Source organism: Molothrus ater, chromosome 5 (assembly GCF_012460135.2).
Source record: "Molothrus ater isolate BHLD 08-10-18 breed brown headed cowbird chromosome 5, BPBGC_Mater_1.1, whole genome shotgun sequence".
NCBI classification, from domain to species: Eukaryota; Metazoa; Chordata; class Aves; order Passeriformes; family Icteridae; genus Molothrus; species Molothrus ater.
This window is the reverse complement of record NC_050482.2, coordinates 72,120,297-72,145,899: the sequence shown is the minus strand read 5'-3', so window position 1 is coordinate 72,145,899 and position 25,603 is coordinate 72,120,297. Positions and strand designations below refer to the sequence as shown.

General features: G+C 42.1%; 1 protein-coding gene across 1 annotated transcript in view; it reads right to left on the bottom strand.

Annotated features, from left to right (window-relative positions):
- SOX5 (SRY-box transcription factor 5) overlaps positions 1-25,603 on the bottom strand; it is a 279,255-nt gene that overhangs the window by 189,867 nt on the left and 63,785 nt on the right. Inside the window, 1 exon segment of the mRNA XM_036400499.2 lies at positions 21,259-21,469. Within this exon segment, the coding sequence (XP_036256392.1) occupies positions 21,259-21,469 (211 nt within the window).

The following is a 25,603-nucleotide window of genomic DNA, read 5'->3' as shown; positions in this document are numbered from 1 at the left end:
GAACTGAAAGAGGAAGACTTAACCAGAAAGGAATAAATAAAGAGAGTCTGGTTCTTCTGGTGGTATTATTTTTCAGTCAATGTGAAAAGCAATGGAGCAATCCTCCCTCTCAAATGCACACTCCAGGTAAATCCTCCCCTCAATTGCACAGGAAAGGGACAAAGGGATGAAAAGATGTTCCTGCCTCCCAGTCCTTGGGGTTCTGGCCCATGGAAGGGCATCCCCAGGGATAGGAAGAGGTTTTCTGAATTCATTCAACACCTGTGTTCCTGCAGACTCCTCCTCAGCCAGGCCAGGCCATTCCAGAGCCCCCAGCCCCTGCCTATCTTCCAGGAGATTATGGCTTCTGTGGATATCTCCTACACCTTTGGATTGTCAAACACAAAGCAGTTGGCCAAAACTGTGGCACGCAAAGTCACGGAAATTTAAATATTGGCTCGAGTTGCAAAATTCACATTCTGAATGCCCCTAAATTTAGATGTGTCGGGTCAAGAGTTTAGGTTCAGTCCCTCACCTACGGGAAAGCCAGCTGAAAAATGTGCTTACCTGTTAACTCCCAGAATCATTAGTGTGAACTGACAAGGTTTTACTGCATACAGATAAGATTAATGGAATCTTTCACATTGCACAAAGCCCCAAAGGTTTGGAAGTATAGTTTAATTTGAGCAAGCAAAGCAGACACACATTTTGGATGTTGAAGACACTGGTTCAGTGTCACCTGAATTTTACACACAGGTAATTTCACTGATGTCACTGGAATTACCTGAGTTTTACAGTGGTGCCATGCCAAAGGAGGCGGGAGCTATGAGTCTGCAAGGAAAGGAAGGTGCAGAAGAGACAAGATGACAAGGAAAACCTGCAAATTAGACTTGGCAGCATCAAGTCAACACCACCTAATCCTAAAAAACGCTGTACCTGTATTTGGCACTGAGGAATGGCCAGAGCTGGTTGCAGAAGCCCTGAGCCCATGAGTACCTGAGGTTGGTGGGGCTGAGACGTGGAGGTGAAAGCAGCAAGGAAGCAGCATCACCTCAGAGACCATGAGTGTGGGCCTGCCTTCGAAATTCAGCTGCTGTCCACACAGCTGGGGGCTTCCTGCAAAGCAGAAACTAAACCTATGCTGATAAATCCCTGTCAGCAGGGACATCTGGAAATGCATCCTCCAGAAGGGTTTGATGCGGGCTTAAACAAAGTGTTACACACTATAAACGAAACTGCATCAGGGCCTGAACTCTTGAGCTTCCCTAAAACAAAGTGCTTGTAATTCTGGGGAGAAGTCCATCACAGTCTGTCTTTCCTTTATTTGAATTTTCAGTCTTTTCAGCCTGTTTTCAAAAAAAGCAGTACTTTTTCAGGAAGTACTTGCTTTGATCTAACAACACTCTTGCCCAGTAGCAGCTTCTGTGAAACCAGAACTTCAGATTAATATATCATTGATCAAATTCTTGCATTAAGGAAATGTTAACCATACAGAAAAAAGGTCTGGTGCACCACTGTAACCAGTATTTAGCCATGAAATATGAGCAGAATTCAAGACAAGCAACCCTAGCTCTTGCTAACAGTAGCAATGGCAACTGTGTGATGTCTGTCTGTCATTTGGTCCTAGCTATCCACACTGTGCACTCCACAGATTTCAGTACTAAGAGGGAGACTAAACCTTTCTCATTTCACTGAAAAATTTACAGTTGTTCACTAAGAAATGGGAAAGTTGCTTCATGTTCTACTAAAATGGCACCACAGTATGAGAAAAAAGATAATGATGGCACACCCAAAGACTGGTACATCTGAATCCAGTTATTTCATAAAGAATTAAATTTTTCCAGGAAGGTAATAATGTGAGGGTCTTTAGAACTGTGCTGGAATTTGAGATGTTGCTCAGAGAGCTGCAATTCTCTATCACAGAACATGCCAAAAAGCAGAGATACATTTTAAGGTGAGAATTAGATCAGCACCTGCCCTGCTGAATTAGATGGTACTATGAGAATATTTTTCTTTGCATTTTTCACATTACTGGAAAAGTTTGGTTTTTTTTCTTCCTTAAATAAAATGTTTTTGTCTAAGCAGAAGAATAAAAAGTAAAAGGAAAATAATTATTCTGGTAATATTTGGGGAGCGTCTCCTATTTTAGCAGAATTTTCGTGAAGAAATTCAAAAGTAAAAGATAATGAAAAGCATAAAAAATGAGGTTTTAAATAGAAAGTCTAATTTACTAAAAGATATAGAAACACTGTCCTTATTTATGTGGGAGACTATATAAAACATGGGGTTTTTTTAAAGATTCCCGTTTATTTGGCTACTTGGTCTGCTGAGGAAAAGATCACCTATAGCCACTTCTTAAGTACATCCTTTTCTTAGGAATGGGTAAAAAACCACCTGAATAATCCTTCAGGTTTATTATTCAGGCAAAAACCACCTGGATAATCCTTCCCAGTGCTTTAAGGACGGCTTGCACTGTAACTCCAGGGAGCAGCCTCAGCTCTCCACCAGCTGAAAATGTGGCCAGACAAGTGCAAGGAGGGGAAACCTTAAAGGAACACAGAGCCCTCCCTGGCAGGACTCAGGTCAGGGAATCCACAAGTGCTCCTGGCTCTGGAGCACTGCTAATGAACTATAGATCCTGGCCACACAGGGAAAAGTCACACCAGAGAGTGTCTACTGAAATCAATAACATGTACCCAGTGTTATTGTACTGCTTTTCTCCCACAATTTTTACACATACCATGTGTATGTCATTAATCTAACAACTGAAAGGTATTTAAAGTGTTTTCAGTTCAAGGTACCTCCTGTAAACTCAGTCATGAAAATTAAATGCACACTAAGACAAAAGGGAAAAGAGAGACCAGTACTTCTAAAATGAAAGCTCTATTTTTGGCAATAAAAATTTAGAGCCCCTTCTCTTCCTCCCTCCCAAACTCTCAGGTTGATTCATCTCTCATTCAAATTTAAAATGCACAGAGAGGCTGCAGCAAGCCCACAGAAGATTGATATGCACCGCACTCCACACATGGCTCAGCTCTTTATTCCAAAGTCTGGCATGATGAGGGTGGGTTTTGTGATGATATTATTTCAATATGTAATAAACAGGGTTCTCTGTAAAAGCAGTGCAATGCAAGTCCCCTTTAAAAAAAGCTCCAAATTGTTACTATAGAGAGAAAGGCAGCGAGAGATTCACAATGCAGGCTCAGAACTTGGCAACCTGCAAAAGTGCCCAGTCGAAAATTACTAACAGCTGGAGATGACAGTTGTTTTAACAGCTGAGCTGACAGGATTAATTTAAATGCACTGAAATCAAAAGTAGATAACACCTGTTTAGTCTTCCAGGGCCATTGAGGAAGGTAGGGCAGGGGAGAGGAGCAGAGCCAGGGCTGTCTGTGCGGGCTGCGTGCATGTGTGCAGCGCGTATGGGTGTGCATGTGTGAGCCCTCCCCGCCCTGGGCAGGGGGCACAGAGGCTCCAGAGAACAATGACACACTCCTGAGTGCAGGGCAGGCTGCTGCCTGGTCACACAGCAGCACAGAGGCCAAACATCTGGTTCCCATTGTGCCCACCCTCCTGCTCTGATCCAAGGTCCGTGACCCAAAGCCGGCCATGGATAAAGATCACTGGGTTTAAAGCTGCAGCTCCTCACTCCTGCATCCCAGGGATCCCCCTGGGTTAATTAATGCATTCTCTTTGAGCTCCCAGTCACTGCAGCTCCCACACGCTCCCTCCCACCCTTCTTAGCTCCTTCCCCAAACTAAAAACAAAACCAAGAATTCCTCACCTTCCTGCCATGCCACAGCTCATAACTCCATGTCCACAAAATAAATAAATGCATTCTGCAAGGCCTGTCAGGAGAAGCATGTGAGGCAGTAAGAAATGTTTTATGAGGCAGGCAAGGAGGGGCTGATTTTGTCTCTGCTTTTGAGGCTATCATCCCGCAGTGTCCTGTGTCAGGAGGGCTGCACAGCCCCAGGACCACAGCTGGATGTCCCAGCACAGCCCTTGCCCTGGACATGAGCTCAAGAGGTCCAGCAAGGAGAACTGTCTGCTCCAAGAAATCTAGCACAATCTATGGAAACCACATCTTCTGGTAGTGCAACCACCACACAAGGCCACTAAAACTTGTTCTAGGCACAAGAACCCTCTGAGCCTGACTCTGCAGCTGCTCCACTGAGGCAAAGTGAGCTCTGCTACTGAGCCTGGCTCCCAAACCCAACCTGCAGGCTCATTTCTGGCTATGCACATGGGGCTGAGCTGTAAAAGCATCTCCAGGGAGCTTCCTTCCTCAGGTCTGTGTCTGGTCCCTTCTTGGACAGCAGGGCCTCTGTCAGGCTGTGCCTTCCAAACCTCACCCCATGAAGAGGCACACAGCTACTGTCACTGCCAACCAGGCTTGAAAACCACAGAAACTGGACACAGAGAGTGAAGCTCATGTGGGAAACCTGTGAGAAAACACCACAGAGGAAAAACCCTGAAGAAATTGTGTTTGCTGAGCCTGCTCTGTGCTCTTCACCACGGGACTGATCTTTTCTGCCTGTATTCCTCCAGGGGTGAAAGAACGCCAGCCCTACAACTGGCACAGCGATGCTGTAGCTGCACACATCTTACAACAAAGCCTTCAGCTCTTCCCTCACAGCCCAGAGCCCTCCAGAAGGGTGAAGTGAACTGCTCAGTGCTCCCTGAGCTGACTGCACACCCTGCACCACAGCATGGGCAGCACCCTCTGTCTTGGCAGCTCAAGGGAAAAAAGGTTCAATAGAAGGGTTCAGAAAATGTTTGATTCATTATACACATTATACACATTGATATCAAGAGTTGGGGAACCACAGATACCCTCAGTTACAGCACGAACCACTGCCAGAAAGCAAGACAAAAAGAGAATCACCCCTGGTAGCTGTCCCCCAGCTGCAGGTCTCAGCATACTCAGCTTGGATTCTCTCTGCATTTCCAGCCACTAAAGCTCCCACACACTCCCTCCCACCTTCCTCTTCCCCAAACAGCACAAAGCCTCATATACGCTAAATCACCGTGCCAAGAAAAACAGAACAAGCCCTAACTAAGCTGCATTTATTTACTTATTTCAGAATTTCAAGTCCTCTTTTAGCATTTGTTGTCCAGGCAAAACTACTTACCTGGACAAATTTAAGTATCAATAGCAATTCTGAGAGAAGAAATAAGACCCAAAACTCACCTGCATGCAACAAGGTGAAGTAAAACCACAATTAACACCAATTTACACAGACAAGTTTCAAGTCTGGGTGTAAAACTGCCTTCATTCTGTTTCACAAGAAAGCACCAGGACATCTTTACACTCAAGCCACATGAACCTTTCTCTGGAGGGTATAGTCTGGCCACTACATTAATTTTCATGAAGCTGGGGAGTGCCATGGAATGGGCTGTACCTGAATTTCACTTCTGCACCTGTGTGAAAGGATTTAATGCTCAGGGCCACACTGCCCATCTTTCCAGCTTTGTACCCAGGCAGGAGAGCTACACTGAAGGACAGAGACCAACACCAGCTCTCAGCTACTCCTGGCTAAGAAAGGGAAAAACTTCAGTACAATGAGATATAAAACTTCCTTACTTGCTGAATCATTGAACTTTTCCAGCAAATGAACCCAGGGGTTCCCAATATGTTCCTAAAATATTGGGCTAATACCAGAGGGCACTTTCCCTGTTATTTTTCATGTCCATGAACCTCTGCATGTCTGGATTGTGCCCAAGTCTGGAAGCAGAAGTGCCAAGGAACATGTGAGAGGCTGTTCTCCTGACAATTCCGATTTGGCTGGTGCTGGAAACGACAGAAATCCCCAGAGAAAACCAGCAACAGCTCATCTCCTGATATGCAGCACAAGATCCCTACTGCCTATCACAAATACATCAGGAAATGTTACAGAAATGGGGGGAAAATGGAATAATATTGAGAGAAGATGCATTTAAAAAATAAATAAACCCTGTACTCCCTATAAATACACATCAAAGTAGCAGCAGCGGTAGTTGTACCAGCAGTAATAATGATGATGTCAGGAAGGGCTGATTACCCTTGCTTACATCCATGCTTTATTCTTACAAATTTTATAAAGCCTATCTGCACATCTAAATCATTAATTTCCATTAATATTTCCAGAGGAAAAAAAAATAAAATCCTTGCTTTTTAAAGGGCTTTTTCAAAGTTTTCAGTCTGCTGGACATGCAATGATAATTGCTGCACTGTTCTGCTTAATGACAGAGCCCTTTCCCTGCACAAAATAAGAAGCAGCTTCTTGCCCACTTTTCTATTTCTTTACCCAACTCAGAGGCTCGAAGAATAATTACAAACAATGCCTGAAGAATGGTTCAGTTAATGTTAATTTATACAACAAACTAATTACTACCAAATGGTAAAAAATCACATGTGGAAGTTCCTGTCTCCCACGCACGCAGCTCAGGCAGCAGCCATCTGTCTCAGCCTGGGAGCTCTCGGTGGCAGGGAGGGAGGCAAGGCAGGGATGGATCAGGAACACCGAGCTGCTCCCCCTGACCAGCCCATGGCACTCAAACACCACTGTCTCTACATGGTCAGCTGAGATGTGGCGTTTTCCCCCCCCCTCCCTCCATTTATAAAACAAACAACTTGCACCAGTAACTGCATTGCTGTCTAAATTTCACCTCGACCCCAAATTATTTAGGGGATCGAGGCAAAATGATCAGAATTTAGGATGCGGTCTAAAACATCTCCATCTATCAGCTGTACTCCTTCCTCCCTGCATTTTCTCTGTGCAGCATACCTAACTATCAGAAAGCAAGATGTGAGATACTCTTTGAGTCTGCTTACTCTATGTTAGACAACATGATGAGAAAATGTGCTTTTTTTTGTTTCAACATGTTTTTTCCCCTCAACCTGAGAAAGCAATTTTCTCCCAAACCTTGAAAAAAAAATCAAAGTCAGTACAATTGTTAAACACTTTTATGGGATGCTCATTAAAAACTGACAGGGACAAAAAAGCTGGGGCCAAATCCTGAAGCATTTGTTCAGTTTAAAGTCTCAGTGAATTCAATGTGAGTGTTACTTTATTGAGGACTTCAATACCAGATCCTTCACATGAACGAGGACCTTGGCATTTTGACTGTTAATTATTCCCTGATTAGCTTGCATCTAGTGAAACAAACTAAACACAACATTATCCCCTAAGCTGTGCTCAGGAAATCTCAGCTCCAATATTCTCTCCTCTCTGTGAGATCAGAACTCCAGCAGTCATCAAAGAAAGTGCTGCACATGAATAGGAGCAAAATATCAGAGTTTAGATTCACAGTACGGATTTCAGAGAAGTGTTTTCCCCCTAACATTAAAAACTTACAAATCTTTCTTTGTTTGAATATAAAGGAAAATTTTCATATTGCAGAATTATCTCAATGTATCTCATCTGAATGAGCCCCCCCTTACGTTTCTGTGAGTCCCACAGAAGTGCCAAAGTGCAGCCTTCATTTCATTAGAAAGAGACAAGCCAGAATAAGGTAAAGACTCAAGATGTTTTACTAAAAGATGAAATGTCTACGAACTTGTGCTTCTGAGTGTTTCTCTACTCAAAAATAGCCTGAAATAATCACAGAGAAGGAACGAGAGGCACAGCAATCTCAAGCAGGGTCCCTGTAATCTCATATTCATGAGGTAACACAGTCATTATTTCTACACAGCCAGAACAGCACCCACAGTTTGAGGGAAGTAAACAAGAAAGAATCACAAGAGAATCCACATTAACAAACAATAACGCCTAATTAGTCTCCATTCAGAGTCCTTAACACAATTATGATATATAAAAAAAATTACAGGGAAATTATTCTCGTAAAATTTTACATAACAAAATACATCCAATGAAGTGGAGGAGGAAGAAAACTATTTTTCTGTTGCTCAGCCTCTTTGTTTTTTTTTTTTTACATCATCAGGAGCTGCTTTCCATGAATGAAAACTTAGAATGTTTAACTAGAATTTCACTTTGTTTCACATTTCACAGTGTTTTCACTTTAAGGTGCATTTTATAGAAGATTGGCTATCATTTAAGGGAAGAGGGAGGGCATGGGGATTACAACCCCAGTTCAGCAAAGTCCAGTTGTTGGTATAACAAGTGAACTAAGACAGCTTTCCCACCATGGATCTGGAGTGTGAAATGAAGCACTGAGTGCTGTATCAACAAGAGGAATAAACAGAAAAAGGAAGGGCCATTCATCAGGGGGTGTGGTGCAGAAAAACCTGCAGAAAAACTGCTTTTGGGGGATGCTTTGGACATGCCACAGCCTCTGGCCTGTGACTGACATCAGGTCTCTTCCCTCCTCTCTCACCCCAAGTAGCCTCGAGCAGCTCTCACAGCCAAAAGTCTGCCTCTAATTTTAGTTCCCACTCCTGGCACATGTTGTGTCCTAGATCACTGAAAGCCTTGAATTAATACATTAAGACCCAGTATTAAGCTACAGAAGTGACAGCTTTATGGACTGCATTCAGCCTGGGAGGAAAGCTACCTAGCACTGCTTAAACAATCCCACTGCCCTCTCCAAGCAGGAGCAAGATTGAAAAAAAATAAACAAATGAAAATAATTAAAAAAAAAATCAAAACCAAATCTCCACTAGTATTTTGCCCATCCCAAGATAAATCAGATTGCAAAGGTTTATTTTCTAAACAGGCACACTGCACCTTGTGTGCCCCTGAGAACACCCCGGAGTGCTGTGGGTGGTACCCATAGCCTCATTTCTGGTGCACATTTTCCAATTTTCAGTACAAGCAGATCAGTGCTCAGCACCAACCTGTGAGAGCCCAAGGATGAGATGGAGCTGGCAGCTGAACTCTCTGCAGCACCCCAATGGCACTTTGCTCCGTGCTGTATTTATATTATTTATTATTATTTCTATTTATGGCATGAGGCCAGAACAACAGCAACAGCCAACAAAAGGAGTTTACAGAGAACCTTTAGGAAAATTCTGCAGCCTGGCAATGTGAGAAAGCACCTCTCATTGTTTTGCCTTTGTGGGCACCATTACTTTAAAACATTGGGTCATGTGTGCTGTGCAGCACCCACTGGTGCTATATACAAGACCTAAATAAAGCCATGTATTTCCAAACAGTTATATTTCCATGTATATGAAATTAATATTGAAGATGAAACTCGAGTTTCATCTTCAATATATGTATTAAGTTCATGTATATGAAATGAATTAATATATTAATTTCATGCATATGAAATTAATATTGAAGATGAAACTGGAGTTTCTCCCATCCAGTAACCTGTCTAACAATAAAATAACAATAACAAAAAGCCCCATTATTGGCTCAAAAAGACTGCATATTTTTTTCAGCAGAAAGAATAGGGTCCCAAACTGCTTTGATATATATATTATTCATCTAATAATTTTATGCTTAGTTATAGAATGACTACCAATGAAAGCTCCCTAATTCATCTGAGCTCAGACAGGACTGACTTGGCCAGACCAGTATGAGAAGAATGCATTTTGCTTGGAGAGGCAGCCCAGACATCCCATAACCAAAAGCTTCATGGGAGCTGTGAATGAATTAGATGACACAGCAAGAGGAAATGCACAAAAAAAAAGAACCCAAAAACTTAAAATAAAATAATCTTCAGTGAAATGTCTCCATATTTAGTTAAACACCACTGCTGATTAAAGCTGTACATGAGCTCAGTGTGGAATCCAGAATTTTTGCAGCTGACAATCATTAGCAAGAGCCTGCTGTCCTCTAGTTTCATCTTCATATATTAATTTCATATACATGGAAATATAACTGTTTGGAAATACGTGGCTTTATTTAGGCCTTGTATATAGATATCTCAGCAAAAATGCACTAACATGCTTTACACTTTGCAACAAGCCAGCAAACCTACAGGATCAAATGAATACACAGTAATCACTACAGCTGAAACCATTTTTCTGGTTAGTTGGTGAATTTTTTGCTTTTTCTTTTTTTTTTTCCCCTGATGCCTGACTCTGTGGGAGATAAGATGCTCGGTTACTGAAATGGGATATGTGTTGTGGGCAAAACAGAAAAGGAAAAGAAGTTTAGCATAAAAACATCAGGGTGCATAGAAAAACCAAGAGGCTTTCTTCTGCCATGTGATCCTTGTCTCTGGACTATTTACCTTAAGATTGTGTGGGCTAATCTACAGTACAAGGCTGATGGCACATTCCAAACTGCACTGCAAAAACAGGCCACTGGGATAACCACTTCCAAGGCAGGAGAGCCACTTTCCTTTCTGATAAAGCCCTTGGACACTGTTCCTCACTTTGAGGCTTTTGTATCTTTGGCTGTTGTCATTCTTGTTTATTGGCAGTGCAGTACAATAATTATTTGGGTTTTTGTTTTTTTTTTTTGAGATGGAAATCATATTTTCCTTTGGGCATATGAGCTGGCCTTTGCAACTGCAATTCCTGGATATTTAGGAAAACAGTTATAATTAGTAGCCAAGTAGCATGTCCCATACACAACCAACAGCCCCTGCTGGACTTCACATCCACAGAGCTCATCTCCTGTGTGTCTATTATTTATCTGCAGATTCAATAATTTAATAAATTACAGCTAAAAGGCTCAGATGAACAATGGAGGTTCCTTGCACATTGCAGTGTAGGAAATTGCTTTTTCTCCCTGACAGGAAGGATCTGGCTCCCTGTGTCACACATCTGTGCTTCTCCTTCCTGGTGCTGCCTAAGCCAGTGCTTTCTGTACCCCAAAAGGCAACTCATCTTGCACTGCTGGGCTTAGATACAGGCATCTTAGAGCTAGGCAATGAAATTTTCCACCAATTAGTGACTCCACGGGCTTGGCTGTTGTTGTTACCTTTCAGTTCTTTTAATCCTGCTCCTTCTAGGAACAGGCCTAATCCCTGTCTGTAGAGGGATAGAAAAACAAGTCACGTTGGGTTCTTTGCCAATCCTGGAGTAGGTCAAATGCTGCCTTCCTAAAGCTCCTGCATATCCAGGGGGAGTGATGAACTCCCACCTGAGATCAGAATTGGGCCCACAATCCCCTGAAGTGTCCATTAATTCTCCCACACTCAAAAATAAATCAAGATGAGACTCATCTCAAGCACAATGAGCCTAAAACACAAACCCTGCTGCTCTCAACAGGGAGACCAGCAATTCACCTTCAGTCACATGGCTCTGTCCTCCTCCCTGCAACCTGTAGCAGTTGAAGAGGGTAGGATGCTCCTTCAGCCCCAGGATGTGCTCTGCAAAGGCTCCTCCAGAGCACAAGCCAGCAGGACCCACCAAAGGTGCACACAACCCATCACACCAAACTTCTGTGATGCCTCAGGTTTAGATTTTCTATTTTTCACATTCTGTGCTGCTTTAGTGTGTGGGTCTGAGCTTCACATTCAGTGTTGCTGAGCTCTCTGCACAGAGAAGGGAGACAAAACAATTCCTGCTCCAGCTGGGCACCAAGGACAAATGATCCAAATCTCAGCCCAAGAGCACAAACCCCGTGGGCTGGAGAGAGAAAAACAAGCAGGGTGGGACTGCAGGGGCTAAAGCTGGAATGGGACAATGAACTGCAAGATGCAAATGGAGCAGAACTGATCCCAGTGACAGAGCCCGTGCCCGGCCGTGCATTTTGGGGCCATTTTGGTTCATCTTGGGTGCAGCCCTGGCTGGGCTCTGGTGCTGCCCAAGGTGGATCCATGGAGGAAATCCTTTGAATGAATCCCTGCTTTATTCTGTAACTCCATCTCCATCTTCTAGTCTATTCTTTAACTCTGTTCCAGGTCAGCCTTTCCAAGGCATCACACCCAGAGTGGAGACATGCAGGGCACAGCTCATTCCCCTCTGCTCACTCTGGAAGCAATCCTTGCTCCACGCAGCCCCAGAATTCCTTGGAAAACCTTGAAGCCACCACTCATTTCCACCTTTTAGCCCACACCACAGCCAGCTGTTGGTCACTACTCCATTTGTCTCCAGGAGGGGGAATCAGGAGGAGGAGGAGGAAGGAAGAATGTGGGAGGACCTCTGCATTGATTAGAAATGTTTGGGGTGGGAAGGAGAGGGGGGGAAAGGAGGGAGAGAGAGATGGAGACAGATTAGAGGGCAGCAAAACTGGAGAGGAAGATAAACAGAGCCAAAAAGAAAAATGTCCTTTGTTCATGTAAATGGCTCTGTGCTCCCAAGCCCTCTGCATGAGTAATGCCACGCCGTGGTGTGTAAACCTCTTGGGCACATAACACAAACAAAACATAACTGGGCCTGAGCAAACAAAGGCCTAAGCAACAGTGATTGAATTCATCTTAAAACAACAAATCAATTCTTGCCTATTAATGCCCTAAATACCAGCGTAGGAGCACTGTCCTGTTGTAATAAACAGCCATGTGTTCAATTACCTCTGCTTGCCCAACTCCTGCTCTCTCCAGTAATTACACCATGCAATGCATTCTACATTGACATTATATTAATGTGCTGGGAGGAGAAATCTTAAATACGAATTAAATCAAGGCTAAACATCTCAGAAAGCCTTACCCAGTCACACGAGTGCTAAACAGGGCATTCTTCAGCAGAAAGCAGAGCCTGATTTTTCTCTTCATTCACCTCTCACTCTCCTCCTCTGGAGCTCTTTCCTCCTCCAATAGAGCTCCTTCAAGCTTTCATTTTAATATATTTATTTATATAAATAAATATCGCTTGAAAGAGCTCTATGGCCCCAAAGACCAGAGCAGCAAATCTCTCCTAAGCTCTCTCAAGCCCACTTCACCTGTACAAGAATGCTCCCAAGCAGGAGCATGACGTGAGTATCAGCTTACCTCCCATCAGCCAAGCAGCAGCAACAAAACCCCTTCAACAACAGACAGGTGACAACAAAATGGGGCAGGAAAAACAAAAGCAGGGAACTTCACGGACTGAGACAAAAGCCGGAGAATAAAAGTTTAAGAAAAGGTTTCCTACCCCTTTGCAGAACCGTCAAACAACTCCCATTGAGTGCTGAATAGCACCCAGCAAACAGACCAAACAAAAGATATGATGAAAGACATATTTACTTGTGCAGGGCTCCTTCCCCCCACCTCAACCTTTCTTTCCTTTTCACACACACCCACACTGCACCGTTTGCATTGTGTTGTTAAATAACCAATGGCAACCCAGAGGAAACACTGCAAGGGTTTCTATGATGCTGTCAAGCACCAGACAGATGCTTGGCAGTGTCAATATGTTCTTTACCTTTTGGCTTTGCCAAGGTTTGAAATTAAAAATGAAATAGGGATAATAGTACTGGGAGAGGAAGAGAAAGATGGCAGTGAGTTAGTGCACAGATGTACAATAAACTTTTAAATCAGTGGAGTATCATCCTACCTACCCTGCTGGGTTTTACTTCAGCAATTTAAACTGTTATGGAAATAAATAAATAGAGCTTTTTCTTTTTACTGTGTGCTGGCTGCAGCAATTTTTATAGAAAGCAAAGTAAAATTCTGGGGTGTACCAACTGCAGATTCCCAGGTCCTCAAAACAGATTCAGAGGTTTTGGCTGCAGAGACAGGCCAAGCACATCAAATGTTGTATGTTCTAAAATCTGCTCCAAAATAAAATGCTCTAGGTGCTGCAGAACTTTGCTGACTTGAGACTTCAGAAGGCACAGAAACTTGCACGTTTGGAGAAAATCAAATTTTGAAAGCTTTTCTGACTAATTTTACAGACTGCCCTCAAAACCACAGTGTGCAACATTCAGATATATTTAAGTGTCTGTAAAACAACTGTTCATTTGTCCTTCTCAGGTCATTAGATACAAAAACACCCCCAAAACCTCACCAGGTTTTGCAACTCATTTTTGTTCGACTAGTTTGCATTTTTTCATTTCAGCTGCCAAACCAAGTCAGGGGAAAAGCTGTTTCCACCTGACCCAAAGTGTTTTATTTAATCCTAATTGAAATGTTTTCATTTCTCTTTCAGATTAATCATCTTAAACATTTAAAAACAAAAAATATCATTTCCAAAGAAACATTTTGTCTAAAAATGTTGACTGTTCCAAATTTTCTACTAGTTTTTGGCTAAAATAAACTTGTTGAATTGCTAAATGCTATCAGTCCTTAATTACTGTGTAACAGGTTTTTTGGTGCTTAGGGCAGAGAGTTCCCCCCAACTCTCCTTTTTTGGGTTTTTGAGCACTTTTTGAATTGATACATGTAGAAATCATGCACATATAGCACATTTTCTCCTGAAGGAATGCAGAAACCACAGTACAATTAAACTGCATGAGAAGGGAAGGTGCTGAAAGGAATTCTGCCTTCCCAGGACACCCTGTGTACAATGCAGGAGATGTGTACAGATGCATAAAGCTGGCAACCCTCAAGCCACCTTAAAAATACCAATGCTAAGCAGACACGTATCTAATAAAGCTCAGCAGCAGCTCCAAACTTAGGAGTGTTTTTACAAGGCTACTTCATTAGCTAAACAAGCAAGTGGGAGTTGCTGCAAATGTTGCTCCTTGCCGTACTAGAGGCTTTCCCTTGCTTCTGGTAAACAGCAGACACAAGACAGCCTTGTGAATAGCTGATGGCACAGACTGGGAGCTGAAGCTAATCAGACAGGATGACAGGTCATCTTAATCAGCTCCAAAAGCCAGTGCACATGCTCCTCCCAGCTCCTCACCTCCCCTTCCCTCAGCTCTCCCTCTCTCATTTGGCTGAATTTCCCCCTTCCCACAAATGGTGCTGTTGAGAAAGAACACAGGGAGCCCTCCAGGTCTCTGCATCCAGGGCGCAGGTGCTGAGGAAAACTTTGAAGTGAGCTCTCCACCAACTCCAGAGCCGGCCGTGCCTCCTCCGTCAGCAGCCCTTATTAAAAAAAACACCAAGCACCCACTAGAACAAAACCAAGCAGGCCTATTTAATTAGGGCAAATACTTGATATCCACTTCTTCATGTTAAACCACGCCGTCACACAAGCCTGGGAGGTCTGATTAATTTTAAAATGCACGGTCGTGACAAGCGCCTCAGGGGTAAGAGAAAGGGGGGAAAAAAAATCCCACAAATCCTGCTAGCTCGACAAATAGGTTCCAGCTAAATGGTGTGTATGCTGCCCAGATTAAGATGTTACTATTCAGCAAGGGCTTGAACCTTTAATATGAGGGACAAGAGGGCTGAGGAACAGGTGGCTGGCTCTTCACTGCTGAATGAGTGACATCCCCGGGAGCTGCGGCACGAGGAGCTGGCACACTCCCCACCTACAGCTGGGGCTGCACCAGGGGCAGAGGCTCCTCCAGCTCTCACCCAGGGACCAAAACCAGGGTCAGAAAGCTAATGGCTTTTCCAGGGGAGGGGGAAACGCAAATAAAATAATAATAATTAAAAAAAAAATTAAAAGAGCGCACAAAAACGCAAAGGCTAAATGCATCTAGGTGGAATCATCAGGGGAAACGCATGGCAAAATGATGTGGGGTCAAAAGTGACAGCAAATTTTGAAAAACCTTACCGAAATGAAGCACAGCTGGTGAGGAGTCTGGGGGATAAAGGGCAGACAGGAGCCCAAATAATTATTTTTGCCTTGCTGAACCACTTGTATGTTGTGCTGTTAAAGATGAGAAGTGAAAAGAGAAAGCATTCTGCTTTGGCTCCTGCTTGCTCAGTATTATGGAGTGAAGATAACCCAGAAAGAAATTTTAATTGTAGAGATTCGTCAGAGGAGACTTTCATTCTGAACCAGGGAGGGGGAGAGAGGGGCTGCATCTTCTCTCCAAAAGCACGAGTTTCCTGTATCTCACTTGACCATAATGCTTTCTTCTATATTCAAGATGCTGTATCAGCACCTCAGATGCCTTTATCAAAACGAAGAAGAAAAATCCAAAAGCTAAAAACCTTTGAGGATGTAAGAAGAGAGAGTTGGAAGGGAATCTAAGCAAATTTTGAAAACATCCATTGAAATAAACCGTGACTATCAGGCTAAACTGTTGGGAAGGAAAACACTTAAAAACTGAAGGCAACAAATGAATAAACTTCACTTAAAGCAAGTCAGAGCTGGCAAGGCTTCAAACTAGGCTACCTCTGTTCTAGAGTTAAAGCACTTGTTAATAAAAATTTAAGCTACACTATTTAACAGGGCCTTCTCTCCACACAGGCCTATTCCACAAATAAACTTTCAAATGTTTTAATTATTTTTTATTTGTATCAGCAGTATGCGAAGGCATATTTCCATATGGCAGGGTCTTTGAAAGAAGCAAGAGAAGTTTGATGCTGTACAAGAAAAGACACATTTCCTGGTGACAGACTGCAGAGATGAGCATGGAACCACAAGGCACCTGAAGCACCCTTCCACAGCAGCAGCAGTGCACGAGCAAAACTTGAAAGTGCTCAACTGCCGAGTACCCTTGTTTGTCCTTCAGTGGAAAAGCATTACAAAGCCTCTCCAACACACACTCTGTCAAAGGGGCACCGAGGAACCAAATAAAAGAACTTTAAACCTCAACCAATTACAGTATCCTTGGGCCTTTCCTGAATCTGTGCACTTTATTTCCATCCCTTCTCATCAGATGTGATTTAAAAACAGGAGTCTGCATTTCAAAGGCCACCCTTCTTGTGCCCATGAATGGCCTGCTTTGGAATCTGTGGCTTAAAAAGAGGGAGACATCTTGATTTTTTTACAAGATTTGTTCATTAAAAGTTTGATAATGTTAGGAGATACCCCAGCTAGAGAGCCTGAATTCAGCATGGCTCACTTTTACAGATTACAGAACTGCTTAAACAACAGTCATTTAAATTACCACATTAACAGGTTCTGTGATTTATAATGTAAACTTAAACATCAAATACAAACAGCCTTTGGGGGACGTTCAGAAGACAAAAATCATGCCCAAGAGGCTCTTCTCATCTCTTTTTTCACAACAAGTAATTACTTACAGTACTGCTGCCTACTACAATACATGAGGCTCTGGTACCCACATTGCCTGCTAAAGCTCTGCAAACACACACATTCCCTTCTTACCAAACAGCTGACATTATTGCACCCCCTCTGAAGACCTAAGGATTGTAAGATCAAAATTTTGGAGCAGGCAAAATATAAAACACAATAAATGAATAATTTTTGTGTTTGTGTCCATACATATTTATGTCTAAATACATATAATACATTATATATATTGTGTGTGTGCATGTATGTACACGTGTATATCTGTGTTCGTGTCTTTATGGAAAATTCAAAGTATTCACTTAAACAGCCCAACTGAATTGAGTTTCAAAGGTCCTGACCAAGGAAGAAGGAGCTGTGCAGATGAATGACTGCACCCACACAGGCTCATCAGGTGTTCATATGATATTTCTTTATACAGAATTCCTACAAATCCCATGCAACAACACGGGTCTGGCCTCAGAAGCCCCACTATGAAGGTTTTAAAGATGAACAGATACATAACCTGTTAAAACTGCCAACACGGAAAAAGAGGATTGATTCTTAATGAAAAGTTAGGAGATGTAAAGAGCCAAAGAATTCTCCAGCTTATTCTAAATATAGGGAGGAATTTACTTGTTTGCCTCTTTCCTTTCCAGAAGCCAAGCCATACGTTTAGGGGAAAGGCTACAGAGATTTCAGAGATTTAATTTTACACAAGCACAGGCCATAAATTAAAATGCAGCAATCCAATCACATTAATAGTGCAAGGAAAAGCTAAGTGGTTGCTTTGGTCTTTCCTTTCACAAACTTGTGTCAAGCTCAGTGACTTCAAAGAGATTTCCATTTCATTTCTACAAATGAGGAGAACAGACAGACAGAGAGCCTCTGCCATCCTCTGATGCCTGAAGAAAACAGAAGAAAAACATGCCTGTATCTCATTCTCCTAATGATTTTAGCTGCAAAAGGAATCCCATGGTCGGCAGACGACCCTCGGGGCAAGGGCTGGGGGTCTGTCACAGTGTATAAGGCTTCTCCAAACCCACTCCATTATCTTCATTATTGTGCACCAGGAATAAAAGGGGACTGACTCCTCTTCTGAAGCCCAAGTTAGAAAGGACAGAATGTTTCATGTAAAATAACATTGTGTGACTTCAGTAATAGGTTTATGCCTTTGGGGGCCTCATGCTAAAGCTGCATGTAAGGATTTTCCACAGAATTTGAGAGAAGAAAAGTGAGCACTGTATTAGTAATGAGTAAAATTCAGGGAGTTTCAGATCCACTGGAACACTTATGCCTCTGTGTCAGCATGACTCATTGTCAATCACACACTTCCATCCAGCAGCAGGAAAATGGTAAAATTAGGGGGAGAAGAAAAGGAGCAAGGAGCTTTGGAGCTAAGTATAAACCCCTATAAAAACACCCCCTAATCCCCCCAGCTCATACCCAAGGAGGAAAAGGCAGTGCTGTACTTTTGGAAGAGCAGGCAGCGTGGGCTCCTGCAGGGCACATTAACCAAGGGTACATACACAACAAATCTACGTGAAACCCATTTATGTGGAGAGTGATGCTACCCTCATCAGCTCCTGTGTGAGTGCAGGGAAGTGTTTACATATGTGCACTGCTGCACTCTGAGCACTGTGTTTAAAATATAAAAATTCTTGTCCTTTACCAAGAAAACTTCCTAATTTTCACTTTTATCTTCTAACAAACAATTGTAAAAAACTGTTTCCCTTGTATCAGTGAAGTTTCCTAGAAAGAATCAAACCAAAAAAATCAATAATTTGGAATATCTCCCTTGTCCTTAAAGCCCATTTCAGAAAAGAGAAGCCCTTTCCCTGATTGATACAAGGTTTGAATTGAGACCTAAAGTTGTCTATGCAGCCCTTCCCTTTTTTCTGATTTTGAGGAAAACAGGCCATTTGAGAGAATGCTTGAAAAGCACGTTTCCCACAGCAATTCAGAGGACTATTTCAAACAATAAAAAGAGAGCAAACACAGCCCATTGTACAAGTTAAATAATATATAAACTTTTGAGTACATAAAGAAATGGGAATCTGGCTCGTATCTGGTCTTTGAAAGATTCACAGGAAATTGATTTAATTAAACCTCAACTACTGGTGCAAATGTTTCCCTTTCTTCCCAAAGGGAAATAAAGTATTATATTATTCTTGTTGACATAATGCAGCAAAGCTTAACCAAGATTCTTGATCTTCATCCCACAAAGCTTTACAAACTAGCAAGACTAAAAATCATTAGTGAAATATGCATTTATCACAAATTGCTGCGTTTTTACCTACATGTACTATCAAAGATTCCCACTTGTAACACCTCATTCACAGGGAAATTCATTAATATGCTAATTACCTGACTAGCAACCAGTGATGACTGACAATTTTACTTTAGCACTACATGAAGAAGACATGACAATAATTTTCTGCTGGGGTTCAAACAGAGAAGACACTGCGTTGTATCAGAATATATCTCATTTAGGGAAAAAGACTCATATTTGCAGAGGACCTCTAAGAACAGTCTAGCCATCTGCACCCAGAAATATATATTTTTTAATTAGCCACTCTAAAAACAACCATGTTGGCTGAAGGGAAGGGGGAGGGAGGCTTGTCAAAATGATGTATTTGTCCCTCACCACCTTTCAATGCTCTTATGCAAGTCTAATTTTCTTCCTAGCCACCTCACCTCTCTGGCCTCCTTTTGTTTCATGTCCCATTTCCCATTCTCTTCTAACTTCTGAACTTTTGTTAGTTCTCTTTTAAGGAGAAAGGGAAAAAAAAGCTCAACTCTTTCCTATTCATTTTTTCCTGGATGGGGAGTAAGCAGAGACATGAATATGGCACCCTCATAATGATTTAACTAGGGCTTAATGAAATTTTCATCACAACCTGCTGTTCAATTTAATGGCCTTTGAAAGACAATAGAACAATGGCTAGAGGGAAGAAAAGATTTTTTGTTGCACGCATTTGCAAAGCCCAACATTCAGTTGCTCCCCCTCCTCTCTCTCCCAATCTCTTCACAAAGCTGTAGATCTTTTGTTTGTACTGTATATTTTCATTTTAGTAGAGCTGAGATAATGCACAAGCTCTGTAACCATTCTCATGTCTGTCTGTGGCCTTTCCTTAATGGAGTCTGTGCAGCTTGTACAACCTCATACTCAGCAGAGTATTTATGCACTGCCCAGAGCTCCTTGTTCTCTCCTCTCTCAGATAAAAAGCCTGTTCTCCTTCCCACCCATTCCCCCTGCAATCTTCCATCCAAAGGCACACTATGGCACTGACCATTACACCAACCTAAATGCAAAAGAAATGTTGTAAGTAATATTAAAAAAATGTTCAGACAAAGAATTTGTTTCCCAGCAGACCCTTACTGCATGCTCCAGTCAAGAGCAGCATTTACAACCTCATTTACAACCCTGCCATGCTCCTGTATGTGCCAGCATGTTTGTGCCCATGCTTCCATCCCAGTATGCAGGAAATTGTCCTGAAATTTTCTTGTAGGTGCTGTCACTTCATGCTTCAGCACTGAGGTGGGCCCTGAGAGCCCTGCTATTGAACATTTGGAGTAGATTTCTGTTACAGGATAGGTGAGTGTAAATGAGAATAGAGACTCCTCACTGTGCCCTAGGAAACAAGGCTCAGTATGCTCTCACAGCTGGCTCACAGTGCCCCAAAAATGCAGCTGTAAATAAACATACAGATACCTAAAGAGAGCACAATGAGAGCTTCATCTTCCAGTCAGGGTTTGGGCTCTGCCTCAAACAGGCAAAAAATAAAAATCCTCATCTCTGGTCTTAGTCCCAGAGCACGAGTCCCACAGAACACAAGTCCTATGACCACCAGCTGGAGAGAGTCTCAAAAAGACCCTCAAAAAACCCATTCTCCAGAAAGGAAACTGCATGATGTTTTTGCCCACATATAATGCAGAGAACACCTGCATTCCCTGCCTGTACAGTACCTGCACTACACATAAAACAGACCACGATGTGTCCCACACAAAAGCTTTCACTAACTCCCAGTTTACCTTCTTACCTTTCAAACAATGACCTGCACACTAGATCATTTCAGAAAACCACTGACATTGATGATAAATAATACTTCTTTTAGTTCTAGACATGGGGAGAGGGGAGTAGTGGTGTAAAAGCTCCCAGGTGATTAAAATTGGCTTACTGCAGGCATACTGAGGAGGTTGCCACTCTAACAAAAAGACCACTAAACTCTCTTTTTGGGAAAAGCTAAAAACATTAGCTGTGATGGGACACTGATAAAATTTACCTCTACTGCAGAAAAGAACTGTAAGATCTTTAATTCTGCTGGCACGGAAAAGCAAGCAGCGCAGAAAAACGGCACGATTAAAAACTATATGCAATCCAAAGGATCTGGAGGAAAGAAAAGAACACAGGAAATTTTGGCCAGCTTCCCAGGCCTTACCTTCTGGCTCGTTTTTGATGAGCTCTTCCATTTTCCTTTGCTTGAGGGTGTCCACGACATCTGCCAGGCTGCCCTTGCGGCGCTCGGGGGTGCCCAGCGCCGCGCTGGACAGGGACTCCCCGCCCTGGCGCCCACCTTCTTCTGCCTTCAGGGGTGAGGTAGATGAGTTGTGCGGGGCAAACGAAGACATCACTTTATTGCCATCAACTTCCTGAAAGGGGAGAAAAAAAACAAGATGAAACGTTCCTTGCTTTTCTTGAAGAAATTGGGGGGGGGGGGGGGGGAATCGGAGGAAAGAAAGGAAGAACGGTCCTTTGTTCTTTGAGTTCATTGCTATTTGTTCTTCTGTTGAAACCTTTAAAAAAGGCAAGCAATGTTTCAAAAACAGCCAGAACAAAGCCTATCCATAAAGCATAAACCAAGATTACAGGCTGGAGTGAACAAAGATCAGCTTGCAAGAGAGAAACATAAAATACAGTTTTTCCCTAATTGAGAAGAAGTGTTGTTCTCATAGGTTTCCTAATAACAATGGTATTGATTACCTGTAATTGTTTGTTCTTTTACAGCTCTCTTTCTAAAAAAACCTTCAATTTTTACAAGGACCATTAATTTCCTGACTTTATTATAAAGTACTTAATGCCTTGATTGGCTAGTTGTTTTAGGAAATAAAATAGCAACTAAACATTAAATGTCCTTCACCATATGCCATATTTTTACTCACAGTTCAAGCAGTTCTCCCATCTATAAAGGATGAAGCAATTACTTTCTGTTTCCTAATTCTATTCTCTTCTGTCTTAAACCTTCATTTCTGGTAGAAACAGTATTTTTTACAAAGGTGGTCCTAATGACTTTCCCTGGCAGCACAATGGCAAAACTCAGTGACTTCCTGGAACGTGCACACAACCCTCCTCACGTGAGAGTCCACACAGCTCTACTCATTAATTTTAATGGAAAGCAAAACTGGCTCCAGCATCTTCAAACCTGCCTTCATTAACACAGGAGCCTTCTCCTCCACATCTCCTCCAGCTTAAAGCAACGTTCTCTGCACAATTCCTCCTCCTTTCATGTCTGTGGTACCCTACCCTTCTATACACAGCTCCCAAGCCCATTTTTCCCTCTGCTGATATATGCCATCCGTACCTGAAAAACTCAGGTCAACATCTCCAAACAAAGATAGCAGCAGAGTAATAAACTGCCTAAAATATAATGCTGTAAACACGAGTAGTTTTTATTTTGATGTCATTTCCCAGGTTTTTTTTTTTTTCACTATCCTGTTTTTGTACTCTAACTGTTTAATGAATATTGTTTTTTAAATAAGCCACTGGATCATCACGTTATATGAGTTACAGATTTGGCAGAAAAAGTCTTAATTTTTTAATTGTTTTAATTTCTGCACTTCATTTCAAGAGGGTATGAAGGTGCTACATGCCTATAAATATGTACACACACTCTGTTTAGTGATTTTTGTTATAATTTTATATTTTTTGGAGTAATTTTGATGTCTGCTCTAATAAATCACAGTATTTCAGAAAAAAACCCCACTTTTATAAAAGAACATAAATTGCTACAAATTATTTTAATAAAATCTAAGTAAAGCGACATGGAAAATACGCAATAAAGAAAATAGATTTGTTTTCACAGGCTACTTTGTTGTGGCAAAAAGATTACCTATGGTTAAGAAAACTTTTAATGCAAACAGTTTGGAGCAGCTTGAATGTGTTATAGTAGTGAATAAATTCCCTAACAGAATCGGATTTAACTGAGATTACAATCTGGGCCATCATATGCCCCAAAAACCAAACCCAGTGATGTTAATGAGAGACTTTCTTCTGACGTCAATGAGCTTTTGACCAAGCCCTAAAAAATTTTCCAACTCCAATCAACAGAAATGCTCCTTTTTTCCCCTTCCAACTCCCTCCATTTTTTTTCTGCACTTGAGAAAATCCTACTTGCTAACACCGGACTTCAAAACTTAGCTGAAGCCAAATGCAGTTTTTTTCACCTATAGACTTGAGTAAACTGATTTTTTAACACCAATCTAAACAAGCAAAATGGTTAACTTCAGCATCATTTCAGACTTTATCTAAAATTCAAAACCATTATCACCAAGTGGCAGTTCTTTTTTTCCTACACACGAGGCTAAAAGAGGAAATATCTTGAAAGCTGCTTTCTTATTCACACTTTGAGATAGATAAGCCAAATATCATCATCCTCAGTTACAGTTCGTAAATCTACCTATGCCACCAGTCATGAACAGAACAATGTGTTTCTTCATTTTACCAAGAATTAGTTTCTTGCTTTAATCCAAAGCAAGTCCCAAAGACTTTCACTCCTGTTTCTGTGTGTCACACATTGTGTATTACAAATACTTTGTGTATTTTACAAATACACAAAGTATTTGTAAAACCTGCCTAAACCTCAGGTCTCACCACTGCAGTTTCTATGCACATTTGAGGTACGTGCAAGTGGGGTTTTGTATCTACAAATATATTCTCATATAAAACCAGGTTGTTATAAGAGAAGAAGCACAAGAAGACAAGGATTGAATGACTGTGTAAAGTAATATAATATGGTTTTAAGAATCACAAATTGCTTGGGTTTCAAATGAAGCTCACAAGTATTTTTAAAACTCTGCCTTGCTTTCTGGGGAAAAGGAATTGTGAGGGGGACAATGCAGTAGTCTGTGAACAAAGCACCATGAAGGACTCTGAATACTCAGTTCCTAGTTCTTTCAAATGCACTGTGGAACCATAGAAAATAAAACTTTTTTCCCTGCATTTCAGTTTCCTACCTGTAAAGCAGGCACAAGTAATCTCTTATATTAGAAAGGTCTTGGAATGATAAATTCATTAATAACGGAGATACTCTGTGACTACAACGTTGGCTAAAAGCATTTATAATACCACAGACTTCACAGCTGGCTGAGAAAGGAAAGGGAAGTGTTCCACAGGATTTTTTTAAAAGATAAATTAGATACTGAAATATACAATCAAGAAACCACCCCCCTGCAAAAAGTTTCTCTGGAGCTCTTGGTTAGGTGTGCATGTATGCAGTGTTTGCATATCACATACATGGCTATTTATACACTTGTGGGATTTAAGCCTCAATCAAAACACATATACAGTAGGGGAACAGCTGCAATCACATCTCAGTGGGCTAAATTACAGTACACCAGTGAATTATTCATTCAGAAAGATCTGTGGCAATCACACATCCATTGCGTGATTCGCAATCCAAGAGGAATCCTCTGCTCTCTGTGCTGTGGAGGAGAGCTCAGCCCAGCTTCTGCTGCTGGGGACACTTCAGCAGGAGTCCTCCAGCACACAGCTCCAGAACCTGCTGCCTCACAGCCCAGGATCCCTTTTACTCTGCCATTCACAACAACAAAATGAAACGTACATCAGTTACCTTGCTTTCACTTCATGTCCCTCTCTCTTATTTTGTTCTTTTTTATGCCATTACTTGGAGATGTGAAAAAGCTCTCAGTGGGTCTGGATTTTTACTGCTAGCACGTAAAAATAAAGGACACTTCCACCACATAAAACCTGCTCGTGTCAATGGCTGCATAAAGCCAAAAAACTCTGAGTGAAGAAAATCCTCTGATATTGCATTCAGAAGTTTAACTGTCCCCCTGAAAACACTCAGAGAAATACTTAACGGGCAAGAAAGACATGTCAGCAACAGTTCAAAAAGCAATCCCCTGAGAAGAAGTTCCCCCCCAACAAGTGAGATTTAGCAGGTTGTTTTTTTAAAAGGACAAACTGACATGACTTCCTCCAGTTTCACTGAGAGAACAGCAACAGCACTGTAAAGTGGAATTAAGAAACATCAGTATCTACCACTGACATTGTACAATTAAGTCCATCAAGTCACACACAGGACCCATCTCTGAGCCAGCAGAGCCGAGGACAAAGACTTTTCCTGGAGAACAGCCTCTCCCAGCTGCGTAACCATTTCACCTGCTCAAGTTTGATTACATTCCAGCCTCTGGCACTGCTAATCCTGGTGGCAGTCTGATGCAGGCAGCAGCTGCCTGGTGCACAGGGCTCTGCTGCTCACCTGCACTGCCAATTGCTCTGCGGATGGGTGCTGGCCCAACATCTCCTGCAGCCCTGGGCTGGGATGGTACTCACCAAACACCTGAGGCTGCTGCTTCTCGATTTTCCCCTTCAGAAAGGCAGACAAGGACTGCACAGATCCTGCTGAAGCAAACACTCCAGCCCCTTCTCTCCCTCCCAAGCACAAAAGGGAGCAGCCCACGTTCCGTGTCTTCTGCTCCTGTTCCCAGCTAGAATCCACAGGAAGACCTGCTCATTTACAAGAAAGTCGCCTGGATATTGCCAAA